Genomic DNA, 23,612 nt, shown 5'->3' with positions numbered 1-23,612 from the left:
CCAAAAGTTTGTTGGTTTATTTCTGAGGTCTCTATCTGTTCCACTGATCCGCATGTCTGTTTCTGTACCAGTATTACACTGTTTTGATGACTGTTGCTCTGTAGTATTGTCTGAAGTCTGGGAGGATTATTCCTCCAGGTTCATTCTTTTGCTTCTGCTATTTTTTAAAAAAATTGAAGTACAGTTGATTTTCAATGTTATATTACTTTCTGGCATACTGGTACTCTCCACAGCCTTTATCATCATCTAATATACTACACATTTTGCTTTTTTGTTTTTTCAACTAAAAACGTAAGCAGCAGGAAGGCAAGACATTCTGTCTAGTTTCTTCATTGCTATATCTCTAGCTTTTAGAACAGTGTCTGGCATATGGTATACAATAAATATTTGTTAATTAATCAGAGATTAAGAAAGGTACATGTTATTCTCCATGGACCTCCCCCCTTGAACAGTATCCATCACTGTAGGTAAGTCAGAGACTTGGAAAATTTTGGAATTCTAACTTTAATGGTGGTGAGTAAAGATGGACAGATTTTCTCACTGTATAGTTTACTTCATACAATTTTGAAATATTATGTAACACATAAGACATTATTTTAAAAAATAAAGTGATGTAAACTGAGCACTGATTCACCAAATAGGGCAGAATGTGCTTCAGCTTGTATTTTCATAAAAATTCAAACATTTTCCTAAAGGAAACTAACTTAATATAATGAATTTTGTGGAAACTATTCACATTCCTTTTTTATTCTGCAACATTTTATTAAAGTTTTGATTTTTCCTAAATTTTATACTTTCACAATTACATATATTAGAGATCTAAGATATAGGACAGTATTGAAATAGTTTAAAGTTAGATCCTCTTCTTTATAAAGGGGTTAGTTATTTCCTACTTCTGCATATTACCACATTTGAAAAGGTGTTTGAAATATTCAATCAAGCTAAATCACTTAATCTCCCTAGTAAAGGCTAGAGTGGTTTGTAAATTTCCTTCTGTCCCAACTGCTGATTTAAGTTGTCAATGTTGTACCACCATATCTGAAGATCTGAAACCTAGGGAAAAAGTTCTAATGTTCCCTGGGACCAGGAAGATATTGTAAAGATGTGAAGTGAGCCCCATTAGAAAACAAGACTGAGTGGAGAATGAGGCATTAAAAAAATAATAATAAGGCCAGTTTCTACAGTAGCCTGCCAGTTGCACCCTTAAAAAATGCTTTCTAGACTCAGGACTTTGCTGAATTGTTTAACATTTTAAAACTGTTTCTCTAATGTTTTAAAATTTGTTATTATTATGACATAGTACACATTCATTTGAATCTAACTCATTCATTTTTGACAACCAAATCAAACGACAGCTATGTCATAATTTATTTGAATAGTCTTTCATTGTTTGGGACTGAAGATATCTTCAAAATTTTTTTCCATTATAAATGATATCACCATGAATATCCTTCTATATGTATCTGGTACATTTGTAAGAAAATTCTAGGTTAGATTTCTAGAGAAATTGCTGTTCAAAAGATATTCATATCCTGTTTTCAAAGTAGAAAGCAAATATGTCATCAAAATTATTTTAAAATGTTTTCCTATTCCAAAGAAGCTTAGTAAGTCACAGATGTTCCAGGACTGGGATTTTGTGATACAATCTAAAAATACGAATCATGATCAAGTTAAAGATCATGTTTAATTGTTTCTCCCAGACCATTTGTGCTGCTGGGCTGTGGACTCCAACTTACCCTGACTCCTCTGTGCTTTTACGGATTTTCTTTTTCCTGTGACTCAAACTCAAACTATACTGCATGTCTTTGACAGACCTACCTGTCCATATACAATATGCAGGTTTTTCTGGTTCTTATAAAAGATGTTATAGGTCTTCAATAAAGAATTAAGTTGTTCCCTAAAAAAAAAAAAAAAAAAAAGCATTACATTCAGTTAGAATTAGTCTTAGGCTCTTTGATGGTAAAAGGCAATAATGATGCTTTCAGTTCATAAATGTATGAGACAGAAAGACATAGTTCACTGGAATCTTTACTGTTCTGTCATTTTAACATAGGCCATTGAAAGCTGAAGCCTTCTTAGGACCTCAACAAATGCTGAAGGTGCTAATTTATAAATAAATAACTGAAGAAAGGAAAATGACTACAGACAGAAGTAGTGAGGAGAGTGTTCTATAGCAGGAGGCAGTCATAAAACAGACTTTGTTTCACATTCCTTTTTTATTTTGCAACATTTCATCAACCTAAGTTAAGCCCCTCCCTAGTATACACCTGAGATTGTTCCTCCCACTGGGGATGCAGCAATGTTCAGGAATGGTCATTGCTCCTAGCATCTCACCCTTTGTGGTAGATGGGCTCTAGCAGTGGGAACACTGGTTCCTGCCATCTCTCCTTCTGTGCCACCACAGCTAAAGATGCCTGTCTCACCTTCCCTGCTGGTCCAAGCTATCTTCTCACACCTGGATTATTGCATCAGTCTCCTAACAGACTCCCCATATCTGTTGTCTATTCTCAACAGCAGGAGCTTATTTTCATGAAAACCTGATCATCTCTCTCCTTTGCTCAAAACTTTCCAAATATCTTCTCATTATTAGAATAAAAGCCAATAGCTTCATTGTTAGAATGAAGCCAATGACTTCCAAGGCCAGTTGTGATCTGGTCGCTGTTACACCTTCCATCCCATTTTTACTTCTCTCCTCCACTCACTACTCCTTGACGTTCCTTGAGCATTCTGGGAACATTCTCACCTCCCGGTCTTCATACTTGTTGGCCCTTCTGCCCAGAAGGATCTCCCTGCACCATCACACTGTTATGCATTCATTTTCTTTAACTACTCCAAGGAGACCTTCTTGACAACCCAATCTGAGTCTGTCTTCTCCCAGCATTCATCTCCCACTTTCCTCCTTACCTCCGCCCTTTGGTCACCTTGTATGTATTTTACTTATTTATCTTATGTTGTCTCCCCCGCTAGACTGTACCTCCAAGATTACAGGCATGCTTGTGTGTTTTGTTCATGCTATGTTTTGTGTGCCTGGAAGAGAGCCTGGCATGTCCTAAGAAGTCAACAAATACTGGTTGATTGAAATGATCAGAAAAATTCTTATTTCTAAAACAAAACAAAAATCAGACAAAGAATGGAAAGCCTTTTTTGTATAAGCAATTTTATGGGGGAGAAATCTTATATTAAACTTTCAAATATATCAATCACTAAAATCCCTTTGATCCTCAATATCTGTCTTCCTCCCATAAGAATACTGGCTCCATGAGGGGAGGAGATTTTGTCTATTTTATTCATTGCTATCTTCCCAGAGCTTAGAGCAGACTTGCTCCTAGTAGGCTCTGATTCAATCCACATTTATACATCCCAAATGACAGAATTCGTGTATATTGATTTTTATGTTTGAGATCATGTAAACATACTTTGCATTTGACTTTCCCACTTGTAATTCTTAATGTGCACATTTCCAAGGATCAACACTCTCCACACCAACACCACATTAAAAGAAAATTCTACAGAATTCCTCCACGCTATTGTTCCAGTTCCCAATTGACTTACTTTAGAATTTCAGTGTTAGTGAATATTTCTGTTCTAAATATCACTGGGCACATGAAGGATTTTGCTTCATTGAAGTCATTTCTGTGGGATAGTTTCTAAAAATTAACGTACTGGTAAAAAGCATGAACACTTTTATCCCTCTCATTATTGGGTGCCAGGGAAGCAAACGGAAGTTTCCAGGTCACTTGGGATGCGACTCCTGATATGCTGAGCTGGGAGAGTTGTTATTAAAGCAGATGGACTTTTACATAATCTTATTCCCTCAGCTTCTGTTTCTAATAAAACTGCACGACAAGGTAGGGTACAAGTATCCTTCGAAGTATTTACCTCAGAACTATGTTTAATTAGAAAGGTTATTCTCTGGAAACAAGCTACTTAGAAAATGTTTCTTTATCTGAACAGAACCCGACTAAATATTTCTCCGTAGAAATAAGTCTCCAGATGACCTAGGGAGTCAGCAAACTCTGGTCCCAGGCCACCTGTTTTTATAAATAAAGTTTTATTGGCACATAGCCACACCAATTTGCTTGCTTATTGTCTGTAGCTGCTTTCCTTCTATGACTGCAGAGTTGAGTAGTGGTGACACAAACCATATGGCCCACAAAGCCTCAAATATTTATTATCTGGCCCTTTACAGAGGTTGTTGGCCAATCCATAGAGCATGTGTAATGCAGGGTAGCTGAATATTATGGCAGTCTTCCATATTTTCTTACCACAGGCAGGATCTTTCTGGCTATCAATGGCACTTTGAAAGATTTTGGAATGCGGAAGATGAGTAGAGTTCACTAAAATAGTGTGGGGATAAAATTAGGTACATTAAATGGTACAATAAAGTGAGAAATTTTCTGGTGAATGCATTCCAAGTATTAAAACATCATCACATTTTAATCATATGTACCTTACCAGAGGAACGTCCGAAGATGATTGGTTTATGTACCTAATGAAACAATAGATCCAACAGAATACTGGGGATAAATTATAGCCTGCAACATTCTAATTTGACTTGTTGTTGTTAGGGGCACAGGGAGCTGAAGAGTTATTGTCAAGTTATTGTCAAAGTTATTGTCAAATCGACATCTGCTGACTGCTGCACAATTTGTCCTCTAACAGAAGACCTGCCCTAATGGTCATTCATTCATTCATTTGTTGTGTGAGCTCACAAGAGGCCTCAGTCGGACTCTGAGGGTGGGTGAGAGCTTCAAGGAACAGATGCTGCCTGTGGTGCACTTCGGAGGGGAAAGATTAAGCAAGAAGAATGTGAAGAGCTTACGAGGCAAGGAAAATATTAACAAAGACATTTGAGATATTGCTATAGTTCTATTTGGGAGAAAGCTCAAAGAATTGGGATTCTAAGAGCAGAGCATGTAAAATGGGGATTGGTGAGTGATGAAGAAGCAGGCAGGAACCTTGTAAACCACACTGCAGGCAATGGGCAGTTACTGGAGGTTCAGGTGAGAGGAAGATATGATACTCCTAAGGGCCACCAGGGGGCTTAAGACAGACTTAGGACAGAACAACATGGAGGCAGCAAGATGAGTGGAACCACTACAGTGGTACTCGGGTAGAGGGTAAAGGCTATGTTCTGTGGAAAGGCGATCAGAAGTCCCTCATATATAGAAGAATTTGAAGTCTAGAAAAGACCTAAAATAAATATAGGAATTATTTGGTTTAAGAGATCCAAAGGCAGTCACTAAAATGTTATCTAGGCAGCCCGCAGTCAGGAAAGGGGACATTGATTTAATATATGTGGTGACTTGGCAATGGTAAGTGTAACAGAGTCTCTTAGGACCCACTTAAATGTTCCCTATGGGCCTCCCTACCTCATAAACAAGGGGGGAACATCATCTGTGTATCTTTCCCTCTCAGCCCTGTAGAGCCTCACCCACCTAGACCAGACTGCTTGGCAACTGTTCAATTGCCCTAAATATTCAATTGCCAAAAGCTATAAAATGGATGATAAGAAATGGATTCCATATCCAGTCTTCTCAGTCTACAAATTTTTGATGTCTGGAAGCCACAGGGACACCCAAGAAGTCGACACAATACAAACAGCCTATATACTTTATGTGTGATACATAAATTGATTTCCTAAGAGCTTGTTTTTGGGGAACATGAGATACTATATCATAATATATAAAACAAGGATTTAAAAAAATATTATCACACAGTATATAACATGAATAGTGTTTTTAACAAAACTAAGGGATAACAAACTTCCATAAAAATGGTAATTCTAACTAGACGAACGCATAGAATCATAAACTTCCCCAGGATAGAAACTGGCAACGCACATTGGCAGTGCAGAGAGAGGATTCTGATAGATGCCAATGGACACCCAGAATTATCCATTATGGCTCCCGGATGAGCGCTAATCAGGGAGAGACTTAACACAGGGGCGATAGGTGTAGGGGAAGGATGCCAGGGCCCCTCTTCCTTTAAGGTTCCCTGTTCCTTTAAGGCTCCTGGCTCAGTTTTAATGAGTAATAGTGGACCCAGAGCTGACTGTAAAATTCTTAGGTGTACTTTGCACTTTGTGGTCTGAATTGCATCTGCTCAGCAGATGGGAATTACCCACATTCTGACGTCTGTTGTGAATAATGGACTTAGCAAAGAATGAGTTCCTCAGTCTTACCACGCTATTTGGCTGGCCGGAAGAAAACATTTATTTGATTTTATAAACTGTGATATGCATGGACACTGGACAGTGTGATGGGTAGAAGTGATTATGCTCTGCATCGATAGAACGTCAAGTTTTAGTTACCATACCAATTCTCTCATTTTGGTAATTTACAGCATAATGAAGTGGATGTCTCATCCCTTTCCTGGAAACAAAACAAACAAACAAACAAAAAAACCCACAAAAGAAAACAGAACAAAAAAGCCCTGTCTCACTCTTTACTAAGTGATTCTTACAAGTTGGACCTAATAAAGGCAAGTCAGAAACACTGCTGTATGTTGTAGCCGAGCACAAACTTCAGAGACTACCACATGACACAAAATAAACTTCAGTGGAAAACACAACCCAGTGTGGTTCACCATAGGTGTCTTTGGCCATGGCTGTGCTTCCTGAGCTTGTGTTGTTTCTGCCTCTTGGAGACTTGCTGAAAAATATTCAGGCTCCAAGCCAGGCAGCCCCTGAGCTACACCAGAAACAGCATACTGCTGGTGTTGCCATGTTTAAGAGCAGGGACCTAAAACACTTGCAAGAGTCTCTTCAAAAGATGAAAAATTGAGGCAGAATAAAAATACTAGCTTGCTCTCTTATGCATTTATTTCCTTCCCCATCAATTTTGTTCATAATGTTAAATTTTAGACGTGAGCTTAACAATTATAATGTCAGATTCAAAAAACTGCATTTAAAACTTAATTCATAGGTACTTTTATTAAAAAAAACATATTAACATGTAAAAAAGCAAATTGATCATTTTCTGGGAAGTAAGGTGGTAATTTTAAAATTTTCTGTGTTGTAGCTCTGTATACTTTCCAAACTCTATGTAATAAGTACATAAAACATTTACAATGTTGTCACGATTTTACTTCCGTAAAGATGTAATATAAACTCCCATATGTTTTTAGAAATGTGACCCAAGAAATGAAGACAACAGAAAAGAGGAAGTAAAACCTCATTAAGGTATTTGCCAAGACAAATCATCATTCCATATTGCTGACGTCTGCAAGCATTAGCAGAATTCTCTTAACCCACTTTATCCTTCATTACTGTCAACTTGAATCCTGGAATTAAAATTGCAAACTCCTGCAACCCCTCTTCCATATATGGCTACAGCTCTGAGTCTTTCTGCCTTTGGCCTCATCTCCCGAATCAAATGATGAGGAAAGAAGACTGCTTTTCAACCTTTGCTTAGAGACTCTCCTCAGCTAGCAAAGGAGGTTATTCATTTCCATTGCAAATGAAGGGATTGGGTTGCGCAGTTTGAATACTGAGAAGCTGGGAATAGGAGGGCTATTTCAATTGAAGTAAAAATGCAAAACCTAAATGATCAAGGAGACCTGAATTTGTCTAACTCTCCTGACTTCCTTTGAAGGGCTGCCCTTTTTTTTTTTTTTTTTTTTTTGAAAAGGAAGGGTTTTTAACATCTCTAGCAGCTCTGCTCAAGTTCATTAATTATTGTTGTGGCTGGGATGGTGGTGCCTGTGATCTGTTTACCTTGTTCTTCCAGGCAGTTCTGTCCTAAGACCCTAATTCTCTCATCAGTGCTGGCAACTGATGATAAAAAGGACCTGGGAGTTTCCTGAAATCTATTAGTAATCTAATCAATAAGGTAATATAACCAGACTTGCCTCCCCTCTGCCACATAACCACCCCGCTGGCTGCTTTTGGCCATTCTGTGACTTTCATAATTCCCCGGCATTCATCTTTTCAAATCACCCCTGTGAACAATGGGCCTGGAGTCATTAGTGGATAGATTTGTCAGCCTTTCTCAGGTCCTCAACTCCTAGAACACAGATAAGAGCACAAGGATTAAAAATTAAGGAATAATTTCACAGTATTAAAAAGAAACTTGAGGTGACCAATGACTGGTTGCTTGATTCAAAAACATTCAAAATGTTTTCTTGATTATGAAAACTTCATCATTTGAGAAAGGGGCTTTAGCTACTCAGAACAACTGTCACTAGAGGTTGACAAGACATGAAGAGGGGATCACAGGGAGAGGCATCCTTTATTAAAACCTAGTGCTTCTGAAGAAGACTGGGATGTGCTTAGGTTTGGTATCTGACTTATAAGAGACTCATTCTATAAGGGTAACTGTCAGTACTTGATACTTTAACACACTAGCATGTTTTCCAACAACCCCGGAAAAATGGAAGACACTTACTACTCCCTTTCTCTCTATGGTTTAGCTTCCCTTTCCCTCCATGGAAGATTTTTATGAAAAAAAATTTTTTTAAAATTCACAGCCTATTATTCTAGTTAGAGCTGCCTCCACATCAGACTTTGGTTTCTGTTATCATATGCAGCTGACTTCTTAGGGGCGGCCCAAGCAGTTTGTGGACGGAGAGGAAAGAATGAAGCAAGTCCATGCTCTCTAGTCTCCTCATCTGGTGTAAAACACAGAGAAGGATGATCTCTGGCTCACAGCCCTAACAATTCTCGAACATCAGATTTTTATATTTCTGTTCTAATCCAAAGCAGGGACTTGACCCCCACTTTGATGAAATAGTCTTTTTTTGTTGTAGTGGATTGTAGATAACAAAGGAACATTTAGAGCCCAAGAAAATACTGTTTGAAAACTACAGAAAAAATTATGTGTTCCCATATGTGTGGACAACATGAAATGTGGTGGTCCATGTGCTATATTATAGGTGGTCTAAAACTGGAATTGCCTGAAGGGCTTGTTGAAACAGATCGTGAACGGCACCTCCAAAGTTTCTTACTGAGTTATGTCTAGGGGGGTCCTGAGAATTTGCATTTCTAACATGTTGCCAGGTGATTCTGATGCTGCTAGTCCAGAGACCACACTTTGAGATCCATTCTCTTAGATCTGAGGGTGCTGAGAATCCTGGTGATCGTATCCTTTCAGGGGAAGGGAAGTCTCTCTCTGGCAGACTGCAGGTTGAAATAGGTGGTCATTCCAACTGAAACTAAAATGGTTACACTTAACTGGCCTACCAAAGCTTCTGCCTCCTCCATCCATCCCCTCTGTCACTGAAGTAAGAGGCCTGAGAACACTGTCCTTGCAGACATTCCTTGTGAGGAATTCCTTCTGGAGGTTCTCAGGGGGATACATTCCCTTGCTTTCTCCAGGCTCCACAGTCTGCCCAGATTCCTTGCCTTCAGGTCCCCTTTTCCATCTTCAAAGCCAGCAATGGCCAGGGAGTCATTCTTACTCCCTCACTCTGATATGGACTCTGTCCACATAGCTCTCCTCCTCTCCCACATTTAAGGACCATGGTGATCATGTCAGGCTCATCTGGCTAGCCTCCATATTTTGAAGTCAGCTGATTAGTACCCTTAATTCCATCTGTAACCTTAGTTCCCTTTTGTCACGTAATGTAAAATATTCAAAGGTTCAGGGGATTAGGAAGTGACATTTTTGGGTGGCCAATATTCTGCCTATCATGGAATTTAAGGATGAACCCTTCTATCCACATATTGTCTGAATGCCTGGGAGATATCTGTTAGAAATCAGAATCTATATTTTGACCAAAATCCTCGGGAAACTGGGATATAGGTTAAGGAGCGAGAAGCCCTGATGCAGATAATCGCCTTACTCCTAGGTATAAAACAGTACTAAGGGTAACACATCAAGGCAAGATACTAAAGTCATGACTTAGTTTTTTGAGGTTGGATACTCCCATGACCATCATCAACAAAAAGTTTATTGAGGGATTACCATGTAACAGATAATGTAATAGATGCTAGAGATACTGCAAGACTTAAAACCGCTGAGGCCCCTGCAGTAATGGGACTTAGTTTCTGGAGGAAGAAGATTGGAAAAAAAAAAAAACCAAAACAACCACCCACAAACCAAAAGAGCAAATAAAGAAACATGCTGACTTTACATAGCGAAAAATGCTAAGAGAACAACAAAACATCATCCTGTGATGCAGCCCATTAGAGAGGGCATTTTAGAGCAGGTGATCAGGAGGCCTGAAATATTAAACTGAAACCTGGATAATTGGAAAGAGCCAGCCTTGTGAAGAGTCAAGGAACGTGTCCCAAGCAAGAGATGCTAGTGCCACGTCCTGTGTGCAGGACTAAACTTGGCATGTTTGAAGGAAAGAAAGAAGGGAAGAGTGGCCCAGGATGAGGTTCTAAAGTCCCCCAGGCCAGATCATGCTGGACTTTAGAGAATCTTTAGGGTAAGGTAAGAAGCCTGCAGCAGGAAGCTTTGGAGGGTTCAAGCAGAATACTGTGCTCCATTATAGAGAGACATTCTGGTGGCTGGGCAAGAATGGATTGTAGGGGCAGGGAATGAAGCAGGGGGTCTAATTAGGACGCTGTTGCTGTTGTTCAGACAAGAGATAGTGGTGGCTTGAACCAGGTGGTGAGAAGTTGTTGGTTGTTGGAAGTGGAGCTGATTGGACTTGGCTGTGGGGCTGGGTATAGAGATGAAGGAACGGAACAACTAGGTTGGTATCTAGCTTATACTGGGATCTTGCTTCTCATTGTTTCATGATTTAAACTTTCATGTCAGGTTTTTCTAGTAGATACCTTATACAGTTTTTTTTTAAGCCAGTTAAAAAGTAAACACAGGTGTGCCACACAACACCCGTCATTATTGGAGTAGATACAGGCTGGCTGTAAAATAACACCCTTTGTGTATGAACAGCTGGGGAATTTTGTGCTTATTGAGGATAACTACCTTGATTTCACAGTCCGATGCCCCTTGTTCCCTTGGGATGGGGAAACACTCTGTCTATTCTGTTCATGAAGCCTTTCGCTTATTTTATTGATATGGCTTTCAGCATCTTGGACCACTGGGATTGTTACTAGATTTTCTGAAACACAACAGGTGGTCAGTGGTCCTCAGGGCCATCTGCTTGAGTGTGAACTAGAGACAGGAGCTTTCCTGACACCCCGGCTCTTACAGGGCTCTTCTGTGATGCCACCATGACTTTGACTACTGATTCTCCTTCCATTTGGGGAAAAAACACATTAAGCAACCTCCCTGGTTCTATTTTGGGCATTTTCCCTCTACTCTCTACACTCTATCCAGAATATATAGAACATAAGTAATCGTATCATCTACTTTGCTTAACGTCCTTAAATGTATCTCCACCACTCTTGGGATAAAAATCCCAAACCCCCATCACAGCAGGTAAAGCTCTGGTTGGCCTCTCTTCATCTTTAGCCTCTTTTCAAGAGATGCTTTTCCCAGGCACACTAGGAACTTTCACTCACTGGAACTCCGTGCCCCCTCTGGCTGTGAGGATGTCCAGCAGACCCCATATATCAGGAGTACTCTCTCGCTGACTCCCTTAAACCAGTTAGCTACCTGATGCTCAGATCTGTGGACCCCCTGGCTTAGGCTAGATCCTTATTCTCTCATAGGAGTGGGTTCCTTTCCTGCTGAACACTTATCTCAGTTGGTCGTCGGGCCTTTAGCCCTGTGGTTCTCACTGTGATTCCCAGAGCAGTAGCATCTGCACCACCTGGAAACCTGAAGTTACACGTACAAATGCTGGCTCCAGCCTGGACCTCCTGGATCAGAAATTCTGGGAATGGGGCCCAGCAATCTTTATTTTAACAAGCCCTCCAGTGATTCTGATGACGGCTCAAGTTGAAGACTTCCAGCTTCAGACCACAACTTCCATGAGAATAAGGTTCTTGTCTGTTTTTGTTCAAAGCTGCTCACCCTAGCTTCTAGCACAGCATCTGGACCCTGACGTGCTCTCAGTAATTATTTGTTTAGGGAATAAAATATTGAAAGTTGAATCCTGACCTACTTTTAGAGGAGGAGAGATCTTCTACCAGTGTAGCTAACACGACCAGAAATTCAAGTAAACTCGGTGTCATCTATTTCTAGAGTCTTTGAATCTTGACTTCATCGGATTTTCTATTGAAACATTTTCAGTGTGTCTTGGGCACATGGATGTTCTTGTTTTTTTAATGGATGAAAGTGATCAACTAGGTAAATGTGGAGTAGATGAATTTTATTGAGAATAACTGTCATCCTGATACACTCAATGACTGTTGACAATATATGCTCATTGAAAATATTGGATATAAAGCTTAAGGACCTTTTTCACCTTTCTGGAGGTGACATTATTGACCTTTTGGTGAAACTGTGACATCCAATTTCTCATAATGAAATTTTATTTTTGCAAGACATCAAATATGAATAATGGGAATTTTTTCATAATTTTTAAAAAAAACAAACCCCACATGGAAAAAAATTCCTCAGTTTTAAAGGAGATGGTCCTATATGTGTTTCAAACTTTTTACCCCAGCTTTAAAAAGAAAAATCCTGACTCCTATAAAAATATGTTAGGAGGGCTCCCTTCTCCTTTATCAAAGAAGGAAGTCCAGCAGCCTTGAGGAGAGCAGTGCCCTCTATTCATACAGCTACCTGCAAGGCACGCTGGAGCTTGCAGTGTTTGCTCCAGTTCCTTTGATCAAGAGAAGACCCTGGCTGTGGAACATGGGCAAATGTTACCCTCAGGCTCTACTGGCTAGGTAGGAGGCAGCCTCTGGAACACTAGCTCTTTGTGCTGAATATGTGCTCAGAGGAGCAGGTGGCTGGTTCCTTTGTTTCAGCAAAGGGTGCCAGCCAACATGCTTGCAAAACGAAACTGTTTGGAATGATGCACTTTCTGCTAAAATTTATTACATCATGCTAATTAAAGTGAGTTAGTAAGGACAGGAATGCACACTTGCCTTGTGGCTGCAGTTGGAAGAGTTGCAGCCTGCGAGGGTTTATATTAGGTTCCTAAGTGGGAGAAAAAATCTAACAGATTCTGAGAGTGGAATCTGATTTGCATTCTAAAACAGATTTAACCTTCTTTTTGGTATTTACTCACCCCTAAAGTGCCCTGATTTCAATGTAAGACCTGAAATGAAAATACTACTTTGAAAGCAACCATATGGGACCATTTTTTTCCCCAAATAGTCACCTCACTTAGAATATTTACCATGTGAAGCAACAGAGCAGCGATGACCCCAGGCAACTAAACAGCAACTGGAAACTTAGCCATTTGAGCATGAAGCTAACTTATGCTAATACTCTTTAGTCAGGGAAGTTGCTAAACTCAAGAGAATTCTTATCCAGTAGTAAGACGTAAATATTACATTGCTTACTGTGTTATTCAATCAAGATCTCTTATTTCATGACCATATGTAGTTCTCAAGAAATTTGTTGAAAGCAAAATTTCCATTAAGGAGATTCTATTTTCCTATTTTCATATATTTCTGTGCATGAAAATAAACATCCCTTAATAAGTTGGTGATTTCTGTCTTGTTTGCCAGAATAATGCCTCCTGCAGAGTAGGAGCTGAATTATTAGGTGAATAAGTAAATGAATGAAGGTGTTTGCCAGATTTATGACAAGCTGGGTATCACAGGTGGTTAGTGGTGCCATTAAAATTTCTGATGACTATTTTGTAAAGATTTCCCCCTGCTCCAGAAGTTTTGTTTATTTTAAGTGGTCAGACGTTCTCAAACTTTATTCCTTTCCTTCTCTGAGCAGTGGTTCCTAGACTTCCGGATGCATCAGAATCACCTGAGTAGTTCTGGGGCGGAACACAGTGTCTGCATTGTCAGCAGGCATCTGATGGGGAGGTAGGCAGTCCATGGCCCACATTTTGGAAATGCTGTCTTCAAGTCTAGTGTTTGTATAAATGCTGCATGATTTTATTTGGAGTCTGGAGTGCCAATAATACATGGACACTAGGGCCTGAGAGGGCCTCAGAGCTATAGAAGATAAACAAGTTCTCAATTCAGTCGACTCAAAATATGACACAATATAAGGGTCGCTAGAAATGCAGACACTTCTTTGAAAATATCCTCCTCCCAAATTTGTGGCTTCATTGTGACATGTTTCATTATAAGCCACTCATAAAATGGGAATGCATACAGGTTTTCAGATTTTGTTAGTTTTCTCTCTCCTTTTATACTTCTAATCATTAGAATGTATTTATCAAGAATATCTTCAGAGGTAAAAAAATTACAGAGTTCTGATTTTTAAAGGTATTTTGTAGGAAAGTGATTGATAAATTCTGACTGAGTGCTATGGCCGTCAAAACTAACTATTCATGTAACACTTTCATGAGTTTGGCCAACTCCAAGTACCATCTCTTATCACTTAATATTTTTCTAGTTGACTCTTCTTTTAAGTAAGTTTTTATTTGTCCTGTGCAATAATGTTTGTGAAATCAAAGATTGTATGTGCTAGTTATATTTTTCTAATACATTCTTTAAGTGTTCAAATAAAAAAATAATTATCTGTGTCCAACCTAAAATCATCTCATGTACCAAGGTCATCCTGATACCCCACCTTAGGAAATAGGACACAAAAGATGCTCAGGTCTTACCTTCAAAGGGCTTACCTTCTACCTTGGGAAACCAAGCAATTTTATGAGATAATAAAACAAGCTGTTGGTGGAGGGAAAGTGCATCAAAGTGTTTTAGAAACCCAATTAGTAGCAATAACATGAGATTTACTTGGATGCTTTTATCCAGTAATTCCACTACTGTGAACTAGCCCTTGTGCTATTCAAAAAGCTTGAAGCCATCTTGAAGGTCAAAATTAAAGGAATGTTTATGACATTTCTGTATCATTGAATGCTACAGTATCATTAAGATCATCTTTAGGAAGCTTTTTTTTTTTTTAACAGTATGGGGAAATATTTGCAGCACAGTGAAAAACAATGTACAGTATAATCTCAATTATATAAAATAGAATCCTTAGAAGATGAGGAATATGATAAAACTTAACAGTGCATTTTTTTTCTGAGTAGTGAGATTATGGATAGTTTTTATTCTTTTAATCTACATGTTTCCAGATTTTCTCAGCTCTTATAATTAATCTAAACATATAAAATATAATAATTTATAAAATAATCATAATTTTTATATTTAGGAAATAAATATTTTAAAAGAACAATTTCACAAGTAGTTAACAAGCTAATTAAAATCTTATTGCCATTCAGGGAGGATTTCATGGGAAAAGTGAGGAACTGAGACTGGGAAACTATAAAATATTGCAAAAGAAACAAAAGTTGACTTGGTAACTACCAGTGTGTGGAATAGGTTTTTGTTTCAGGGAAAAGCCTTGATTTTCATACTGTGACTACATGAGATGAATAAAAGGAAGGACTGGTTATCCAGGATGAGAAGTTACCATCGGCTGATCAGGGCTAAAGATGAAATAGACATAAATCAATTTAGAACAGAACCAGGAGCTTCATGAAGGTGGAAGAAAGCTGTTCTAGAGAAACTGAGGATTCTAGGAACAGAAAGAACCTGGAGAATAAAGAGAAACACGCGTATAAATAGCAGAGATTGGGAAGAACAGAACTACCCCTCAAAGCAGACAAGAGTTAGGTAGGGCACTGGGGCTTTTCTAGGACATTTGTCTTGAGGCTTTGCTGGGGAAGAGAAGTCCCAGTTCATGGAGATGCAAGCGAGCACAGACAGGGGACTGTGGATTGCTATTTGGATTACGTGGTGCCTGTTTAGAGTGTATTTTAATCTGATCTAAAGGTCTGAGTGAGAAAGGACCCTGCTTCCTCAGGAATCTAAGAGGTGAAGAGCAGCTGCACTGCTGAAGTAGCCCAAGGGAGAATGGCCGAGAGGTGGGCCCCAGGAGTAGTTAGCAATGCACTGGAAGAGGGAGATGGGAATCATGACTTCATGTGCTGAATGGAGTCAAGCAGAGTTTAATAACAGGAAAATACGTACATGGGTTTGTACAATCTTTTCTTATGCTGTGTACTGTTCCTTCTCGAAACTTCCCCCCCAGTGTGATAAATCTCTTTTCTAGGTTGACTAAACTTTCCTGGTTGCACAGAAGACATTTAGGCAAAAGAAACGCTGGTGCAGACCCGGAGCTACTGTTTTTGGAGACACCTCTGTTGCTTCCGTAATTTTCTCTGGGAGGAGGCAAATGTGGCAGGGGGACCTTCTTGGGGGTGGTCCTGGGCTCTTATCCTGATCTGCCCCTTCTGTCATCCTCTTGCCTTTCATCCACAGCCTCTCCCATCTTCTCCATCATCTAGCTTGAACCTCAGTCACCTCCTGCTTCTCCTGCAGATCACTTACATCCTTTTCTCATCTTTTTTTCTTTCCAAACTCTCATCTCTCAGGTCCTCTCAACAATGTCCATCCTGTTACCATGTCCATCTCTTACCACTCTCTACAGTCTTTCTGTCTCCCTTTTGTTTTTTGTGGATATTACCTCTTCTGACCTTCATTATCAGTCATCTGTACTTAACATTTTAAAAATTAATTTCTCAGTCTTCCAGTTTCCCATCTCTCCAACTTCCTTCTTGTTCCTGCATCTCCATCAACACTTATTACCTTGACATCCCAAAGTGGTGTCTCATATAAATACCTGCTACGTCACTGCTCCTCCTCTCTGTTCAGAGTCCACATTCCTTCTTTGCATCCAACATACTTCTGCCTTGCCTTCTTGTCTCCTGGTTTTCCATCTTCATTTCACTCTTTTCTAACCTGGGACCTTGAATCTTTTCTATTCACACTAATTCCCTTGGTGATCTTATTCAATCTCTAATGTTACGTGTCTAGGACTGACCCCCTAATCTTCTCCCCTAAACCTGCTCCTCCTGTAGTCTTTTTAATATCAGAGAGTGTTAATCCACTTGTCTAGACCAAAATCTTTGATTATTCTCTTTCTCTCATATTCCACATCTAATCATTGAGGAAGTCCTATTGTCCCTTCCTTCAAAATATACTCAGAATCTGACCCCTTTTTCCCTACTTCCATCACTGCCACCTGGTCCAAACCACCAGCACCTCTACTCTGGCCTATCAGCTCCTTGATAGTTTCTCTGCTTCTACTTTTGTCCCCTTTTCAGTCTGTTCTTCAAGCAGCAGCCAGACCAATCCAGTCACTCATGTACTTAATATTCTTCGATGGTTTCTCATCTTGTAAGTGGGAAAGATGACTGTATCCTTCTTTTAGGAGGCTGGGGTATACTCCACAAATGATGGAATAGTAGAGTAACATAACACAGGTGTATAGTTACCTGGTAATGAACGTCCTCTCGTTGATGAAGATCCAGGAGGGGGACTGGTGAGCCATCATGGTCATCTCTTCCCCCTTTCTGAGATCATGGGAGGACACCTTAAAACATTAGAATAATATTAATGGTATGTTCCTGTGATGCATTCATAAATTAGTTTATGACAAAGTGAAATTGTTTCTTGTGTCCCTAGTGTGTGAAAGTATTTTGGGGGGAGTTTTTAAGTAGAGTTTAACGTATGGACATAAAGGTTTGGTTGGGGAGGGAAAGAAAGATTTTTTTTTTTTTTTTTTTTTTTTTTTTTTACCACGTGCCTGCTTTGGGTCCTATGCTTAGAATGTGAGCTGTTTTATGGATGTGATCTTATTTACTCCTCAGACCATCCCAGCAAGGCAGGGGTGTCATTATCTCCATTTCAGACACTTACTAAGTAGTGGAACAAATGATTTGAATTAAGGTCTGAATGTCTTTAAGGTTTCCTCTTTTTTCTTTTTACCAACATTGTTTTTGCAGTTTGGAAAAGGTTTACAGATTAATTCTTTTGTGATTTTCTATAAATTGGTCTGTTCTAAGATTCTTTTCAAAGATTTTTTTCCTATGTTTAAGGCAATTAATACTCAGAATAAGTGAAATGTTCTCAAAAGTCTTCAACTATAAGAAAACAAACTTAGAGTTTAAAGTTTTAACTGTAACTCACTTTGAGTGGGTTTCTAGGAGGCATCCTCCGAACCTGCTCTTCATGGTTATTCACATAAGTCACAAAATAATTTGTTTCGGGAACACTGTGTTGTTTTCTCTGTCCTCTTCCAGCCCCTCCTCCACCCCTATAAGCTTTACAATATTAAGGTGTTTTACTTTATTCTTATTACTCAATATGTGCTTTTGAAAAAAATCAATTTTACTCTCTTTTGATATTAGTTTCCCATTTTAAATTGAAAATGATATTCTTTATATAATTTAGGGAAAATAGTAGTAAAGGAAAAAGAACATACAAATGTTCCTCTGTCATGTCAAAATTTAATTTTCAAAGTCTAAAGAAAGATGACAAAGAGGGTATATGAAGAAATACTAGAAGAGCCAGAAATACAGAGATTGACATATGTTTTTCCCCTTGGTGATCAGTTTGAGAGACTGACACCTGTGTAACAGAGCGACAGGAAGAAAGGCAGACCAAGCAGAACAAGAGCTCTGAGAGAGAACAACACAAACCACGTGCTAATGATTCTCAAATTTGTAAGTGGGTCAAAGTTGTGCTGATAATCACGCTAAAGTTGATGATAAAATGCTCCTGGTGATAAAATGTACCCAGTATGTCTCACTTTGGCATAATTCCCTATATAAGGAATCCTATTTCCAAGTTTTTAGTATTTGATTTGGAATATGTGCTAAGATTTCCTTTTTCATTTTTCAGTTTATCCACAGTTCTGCTACAACCAGGAGTTAGTGATTTAAAAGTGATTCTTCTGCTCCATCCCTGCAAATGCACAGATGGGCTTAGGGTGTTTGAAGCTGCTGGTTCTTGGTACAGAGCTTATATTTTACTGAGAATACAAAAAGGGGAAAAGAGAGGCCCCATGAGGAATTCTGCCTGGCTGAAATAATGTTTCTGTAATTTCTTTCATCAATGGTTTATAGTTTTCTGTGTGTAATTCTTTCACCTCCTTGGTTTGATTTATTCCTAGGTATTTTATTACTTTGGGTGCTCTTGGATTTGAAGAATCAATATTGTGAAGATGGTCACACTGCCCAAGGCAATCTACAGATTTAATGCAGTCCCTATCAAATTACCCAGGACATATTTCACAGAACTAGAACAAATAATAATAAAATTTATATGGAACCATCAAAGACCTAGAATTGCCAAAGCATTACTGAAAAGAAAGAAAGAAGCTGGAGGAATAACTCTCCCAGACTTCAGACAAAACTATAGAGCTATAGTCATCAAGACAGCATGGTATTGGTACAAAAACAGACATATAGACCAGTGGAACAGAATAGAGAGCCCAGAAATGAACCCACAAACTTTTGGTTAACTAATCTTTGACAAAGGAGGCAAGAATATACAATGGAATAAAGACAGTCTCTTCAGCAGATGGTGTTGGGAAAACCGGACAGCAGCTTGTAAAGCAATGAAGCTAGAACACTACCTTACACCATACACAAAAATAAACTCAAAATGGATCAAAGACTTAAACATAAGACAAGATACAATAAACCTCCTTGAAGAAAATATAGGCAAAACATTATCTGACTGTTCTCCTAGAACAGTCTACTCAAGCAATAGAAATAAAAGCAAGAATAAACAAATGGGATCTAATTAAACTTATAAGCTTCTGCACAGCAAAGGAAACCATAAGTAAAACAAAAACACAACCTACGGAATCAGAGAAAATTTTTGCAAATGGAACCGACAAAGGCTTGATCTCCAGAATATTTAAGCAGCTAATACGACTTAAGAAACAACCATACAACCCAATCCAAAAATGGGCAGAAGACCTAAACAAGCAATTCTCCAAGGAAGACATACAAATGATCAATAGGCACATGAAAAAATGCTCAGTATCACTAATTATCAGAGAAATGCAAATCAAAACTACAATGAGGTATCAACTCACAGCAGTCAGAATAGCCATCATTCAAAAGTCCACAAATGACAAATGCTGGAGAGGCTGTGGAGAAAGGGGAATCCTTCTTCATCGCTGGTGGGAATGCAGTTTGGCGCAGCCACTGTGGGAAACAGTATGGAGATTCCTCAAAAGACTAGGAATAGACTTACCATATGACCCAGGAATCCCTCTCCTGGGCATATATCCAGAAGGAACCCTACTTCAGGATGACACCTGCACCCCAATGTTCATAGCAGCACTATTTACAATAGCCAAGACATGGAGACAGCCTAAATGTCCAACCATGGATGACTGGATAAAGAAGAGGTGGTATATTTATACAATGGAACACTACTCAGCCATAAAAACCGACAACATAACACCATTTGCAGCAACGTGGATGCTCCTGGAGAATGTCATTCTAAATGAAGTAAGCCAGAAAGAGAAAGAAAAATACCATATGAGATCGCTCATATGTGGAATCTAAAAAAAAAAAAAAAAACCAAAACAAACAAACAAAGCGTAAATACAAAACAGAAACAGACTCACAGACATAGAATACAAACTTGTGGTTGCCAAGGGGGGGGGGGCAGGGTGGGAAGGGATAGATGGGATTTCAAAATTGTAGAATAGATAAACAAGATTATACTGTATAGCACAGGGAAATATACACAAGATCTTATGGTAGCTCACAGAAAAAATATGACAATGAATATATATATGTTCATGTATAACTGAAAAATTGTACTCTACACTGGAATTTGACACAACATTGTAAAGTGATTATAAATCAATAAATAATGTTTAAAAATAATGTTTCTAAAGTCTTCCTGGTTTTATATTTTATAGTAAAATTTCTAGAATTTTTGGACAAAAATTAGCTGTCTTGCTGTCATATTTTAAAATAAAATTTCCAGACTTGTGAAAAAAATTCATTCAGTTTGAAACTTCTGTTTATAAAACAGCTCAATGTTATCTTCTTTAAAAGGATATTGAATTCCCAAAGGTTTCTACAATCCTCAAAGAGGTATTTTGCAATCATTGACATTTTTTTGGCAACATGAGAATACAAGATAGCTAAGTTAGAGAAGAAATCCTAGGGCAATGTTTGGAGGTGTGCAGAAAATAGGAAAAGGTACTATGTAAACAGAAAAACTACAGAAACTGTGGCTCAAAGAAAGGAAGGATCAGCCAATTTGGTAAGTCTGTTTCTGGAGTATTTCTAGAAAGAATTCTTTTCTGTATGATTTTGTGCAAGGGAGCACAGTCCTTCTATTCCAGCCGAATTCCAACTGGCTGAACCCTGCCCCATTCCACAAACAGTTTTAAGTTGCCAGGCAGCCAAAATCAAGCTCTGACTCGCAGGGTTGATTAAGTGTGACATAACATCCTTCAAGTCTCCTTCAGGCTCTGAAAACTGTGGTCTGACATGAATAATATCCTCTTTTATGTCTTCATATAAATGGCATTAGGGTGTGACCAGAGATTTTATATGATGTTTTCCAGTCATTCCATTTTGTAGAAACCAAGTATTTTGTTACCATTGCTTCAGGCCCGTAGAATCATATAGGGAATGTAGCCAGAGTAGAGAGGTAGGCTAGAGAGGAAATTTCCATTTTTTATTTTAAAAAAGAAGCGGAAGGAATTTCTTCCTTTTCCTACTGAATCAGGTCATTTTGGTTGGGGTAAAGTGTGTGGAAGATGTTTCATGTTGTCTTTCTGAATACCAGTCCCCCCCCCCCGCAAAAAAAAGAAAAGAAAAGAAAAACGAAAGAAAGAAAAAGAAGGAAAACAAAAACTATTTTCACAAAATCAGTGATGCATATTTTTCCTTATAGCACATTGTTAGCTTGAAATCATGTAATCTATTGGAAGGCTATGAGCACTCTAAGCTGAATGCTTGACTAGTTCCCCTAATGCTTTTACTGTTTTGTTCATCACATCATCTTGTTCACAAACCTTCCTGGGATTTTGTTCTTAGCAAATACAGCCCATGTCCCTTAACCTGACATTCAGGCTTTCTGCAGCTCCACCCAAACCTACCTTTCTAAACTCAGAATTGAAGGTTTCTTTAACACCAGGCCTTCTAGTCTATTGGAATTGCGTATCATCAAGTCTCTTCTCACCATTTCCCTTGTACCAAAGGGCCCTCGTCCCTGCAGGCCCTAATCTCTGCTTCCTTCCAGTCCCTGCTCCAGTGGGACCCCATCAGTTCCCATAGCCTACTTCCTACACTGCTGTGAGGCCGCTTTCTGCTGCCCACTGGTCTTGTCATCACTGATTTACACCTTAACTCATTTTCTACTCATAACCTCTTGCTCCAACAGTGGTGCTCCTTTAGTTAAGAATGTCATTCTCTTTGACAGCACATCATTGGAAGGAGGTTTTGTGGAGGACTCATGCCGGAAGAGACAGAAGCTTAGCCAAGCAGGTAAATGAACTCTGTAGGTCAGAAGCTCCGTGGGCATTTTAGGCTGCCTTGGGACAGAGAGAGATGCAGCATGCTCCATGAGCCCAACCAGTCCCAGCTACTCACTCACAAGATTTGGGCTGGGCTGTATGGTTATATAGCCTTTGTTCTTACTTCTAAAGCCCAAATTTTGCCCATAGATTTTTGTCATTAAAATCATCCACAGAAAGGGTTTGCAGAAACCTTTCCTTAGTGAGATTTCCTGACAGTGGTCACCTCACTGCCCAAACACTACCTTCTCCCTCCTGGGTCCAGATTATTTACCATCTATTCTTTTAATTTCCTCCCCGCTGTACCCCTTCGTCCACATTCTAATGACTGGTATCTTGCCAAATGGTTCATTTTTCTCTCCGCATTTTCTCTGCCTCTTAGCAGCATTTGACACAGCATTTGACAAAGTTGATTGTTCCCTCCTTTGAAACACTTTTTTTTTTTTTTGGATACTTTTGAAACAAAAGAGAAAGCACAACAACCTTGCTTTATTTCCTTGCTGTCTCATAGGTCTCAACTTTTTAGTTCCTTTGCTGACTCCTCCTTTATATGATCATGAAATGCTGACTTGTTCTAATAGTCTGCCCTTAGCCATCCTCTCTTTTCTATCTACATTTTCTTGTAGGTAATCTAACCCATCTCCAGCCCAGCCTCTCCACTGAGCTCCAGACTCAGGCCACTACCTATTTAGTCTCTACATGGATAACTATCAGGCATCTCAATATCAACATGGCCAAAACAGTACCACTGACTTTTTTCCATGCTCCAGAATTCCCTCCTTTACAATTCTTTCTCATCTACCCAACTGGGCACCAAAACTAAAACTTACATTTTTCCTTTTTTATCATAACCAGATTCCAATCCAAAAGTAAGTTCTATTGATGGCACCTCCAATATGTAACTCAAGAGCTTTAATTTTCAATGCTGCCACTCTGAGCCAACACACTGCCACCTTTCTCCTGGATTATTCAATCATCCTCCTGACCAGTTTCCCTGCATCTGCCTCATGACCCATATTCCATTCTCTATGCAGCATCCAGGGTGATCATTTTAAAGACTGAATCAGATTTTGTCATTCTGTGCTTAAAACCTTGCAAAGATTTTCAAGAGTGAACTAGAATAAAGTATAACCTCCTGGCGATGACCCACAAGATCCTGTCAATCTGTTCGATATTCATTCCCTTCATTATTTCCTTCATTGGTTACATTTCGTCTACATGGCCTTCTTTCTGGTTTTCAATCACTCCCTAAGCTCATTCCTGCCTCAGGGTTTTGTACTTGCTCCTCCCCCTACTTGGAGCACCTTACCTCAGACTTTCACATGGCTG

The 23,612-nt window shown here is 39.1% G+C and overlaps 1 protein-coding gene across 3 annotated transcripts in view; it reads right to left on the bottom strand.

The window, feature by feature from the left end:
- RASSF6 (Ras association domain family member 6) overlaps positions 1 to 23,612 on the bottom strand; it is a 48,374-nt gene that overhangs the window by 18,243 nt on the left and 6,519 nt on the right. For all 3 annotated transcript variants that reach the window (XM_032458126.1, XM_006188696.3, XM_014562558.2), the window contains exons 2-3: positions 17,221 to 17,318; positions 1,819 to 1,897 (exon numbers count right to left, since the gene is read on the bottom strand). In XM_032458126.1, the coding sequence (XP_032314017.1) occupies positions 1,819 to 1,897; positions 17,221 to 17,285 (144 nt within the window). In that variant the 5' untranslated portion in view covers positions 17,286 to 17,318. The remainder of the gene's footprint in view (positions 1 to 1,818; positions 1,898 to 17,220; positions 17,319 to 23,612) is intronic.

Source organism: Camelus ferus, chromosome 2 (genome assembly GCF_009834535.1).
Source record: "Camelus ferus isolate YT-003-E chromosome 2, BCGSAC_Cfer_1.0, whole genome shotgun sequence".
Lineage (NCBI taxonomy): Eukaryota > Metazoa > Chordata > Mammalia > Artiodactyla > Camelidae > Camelus > Camelus ferus.
Note: the sequence above shows the minus strand (reverse complement) of the source record. Positions and strands in the feature narration are given on the sequence as shown.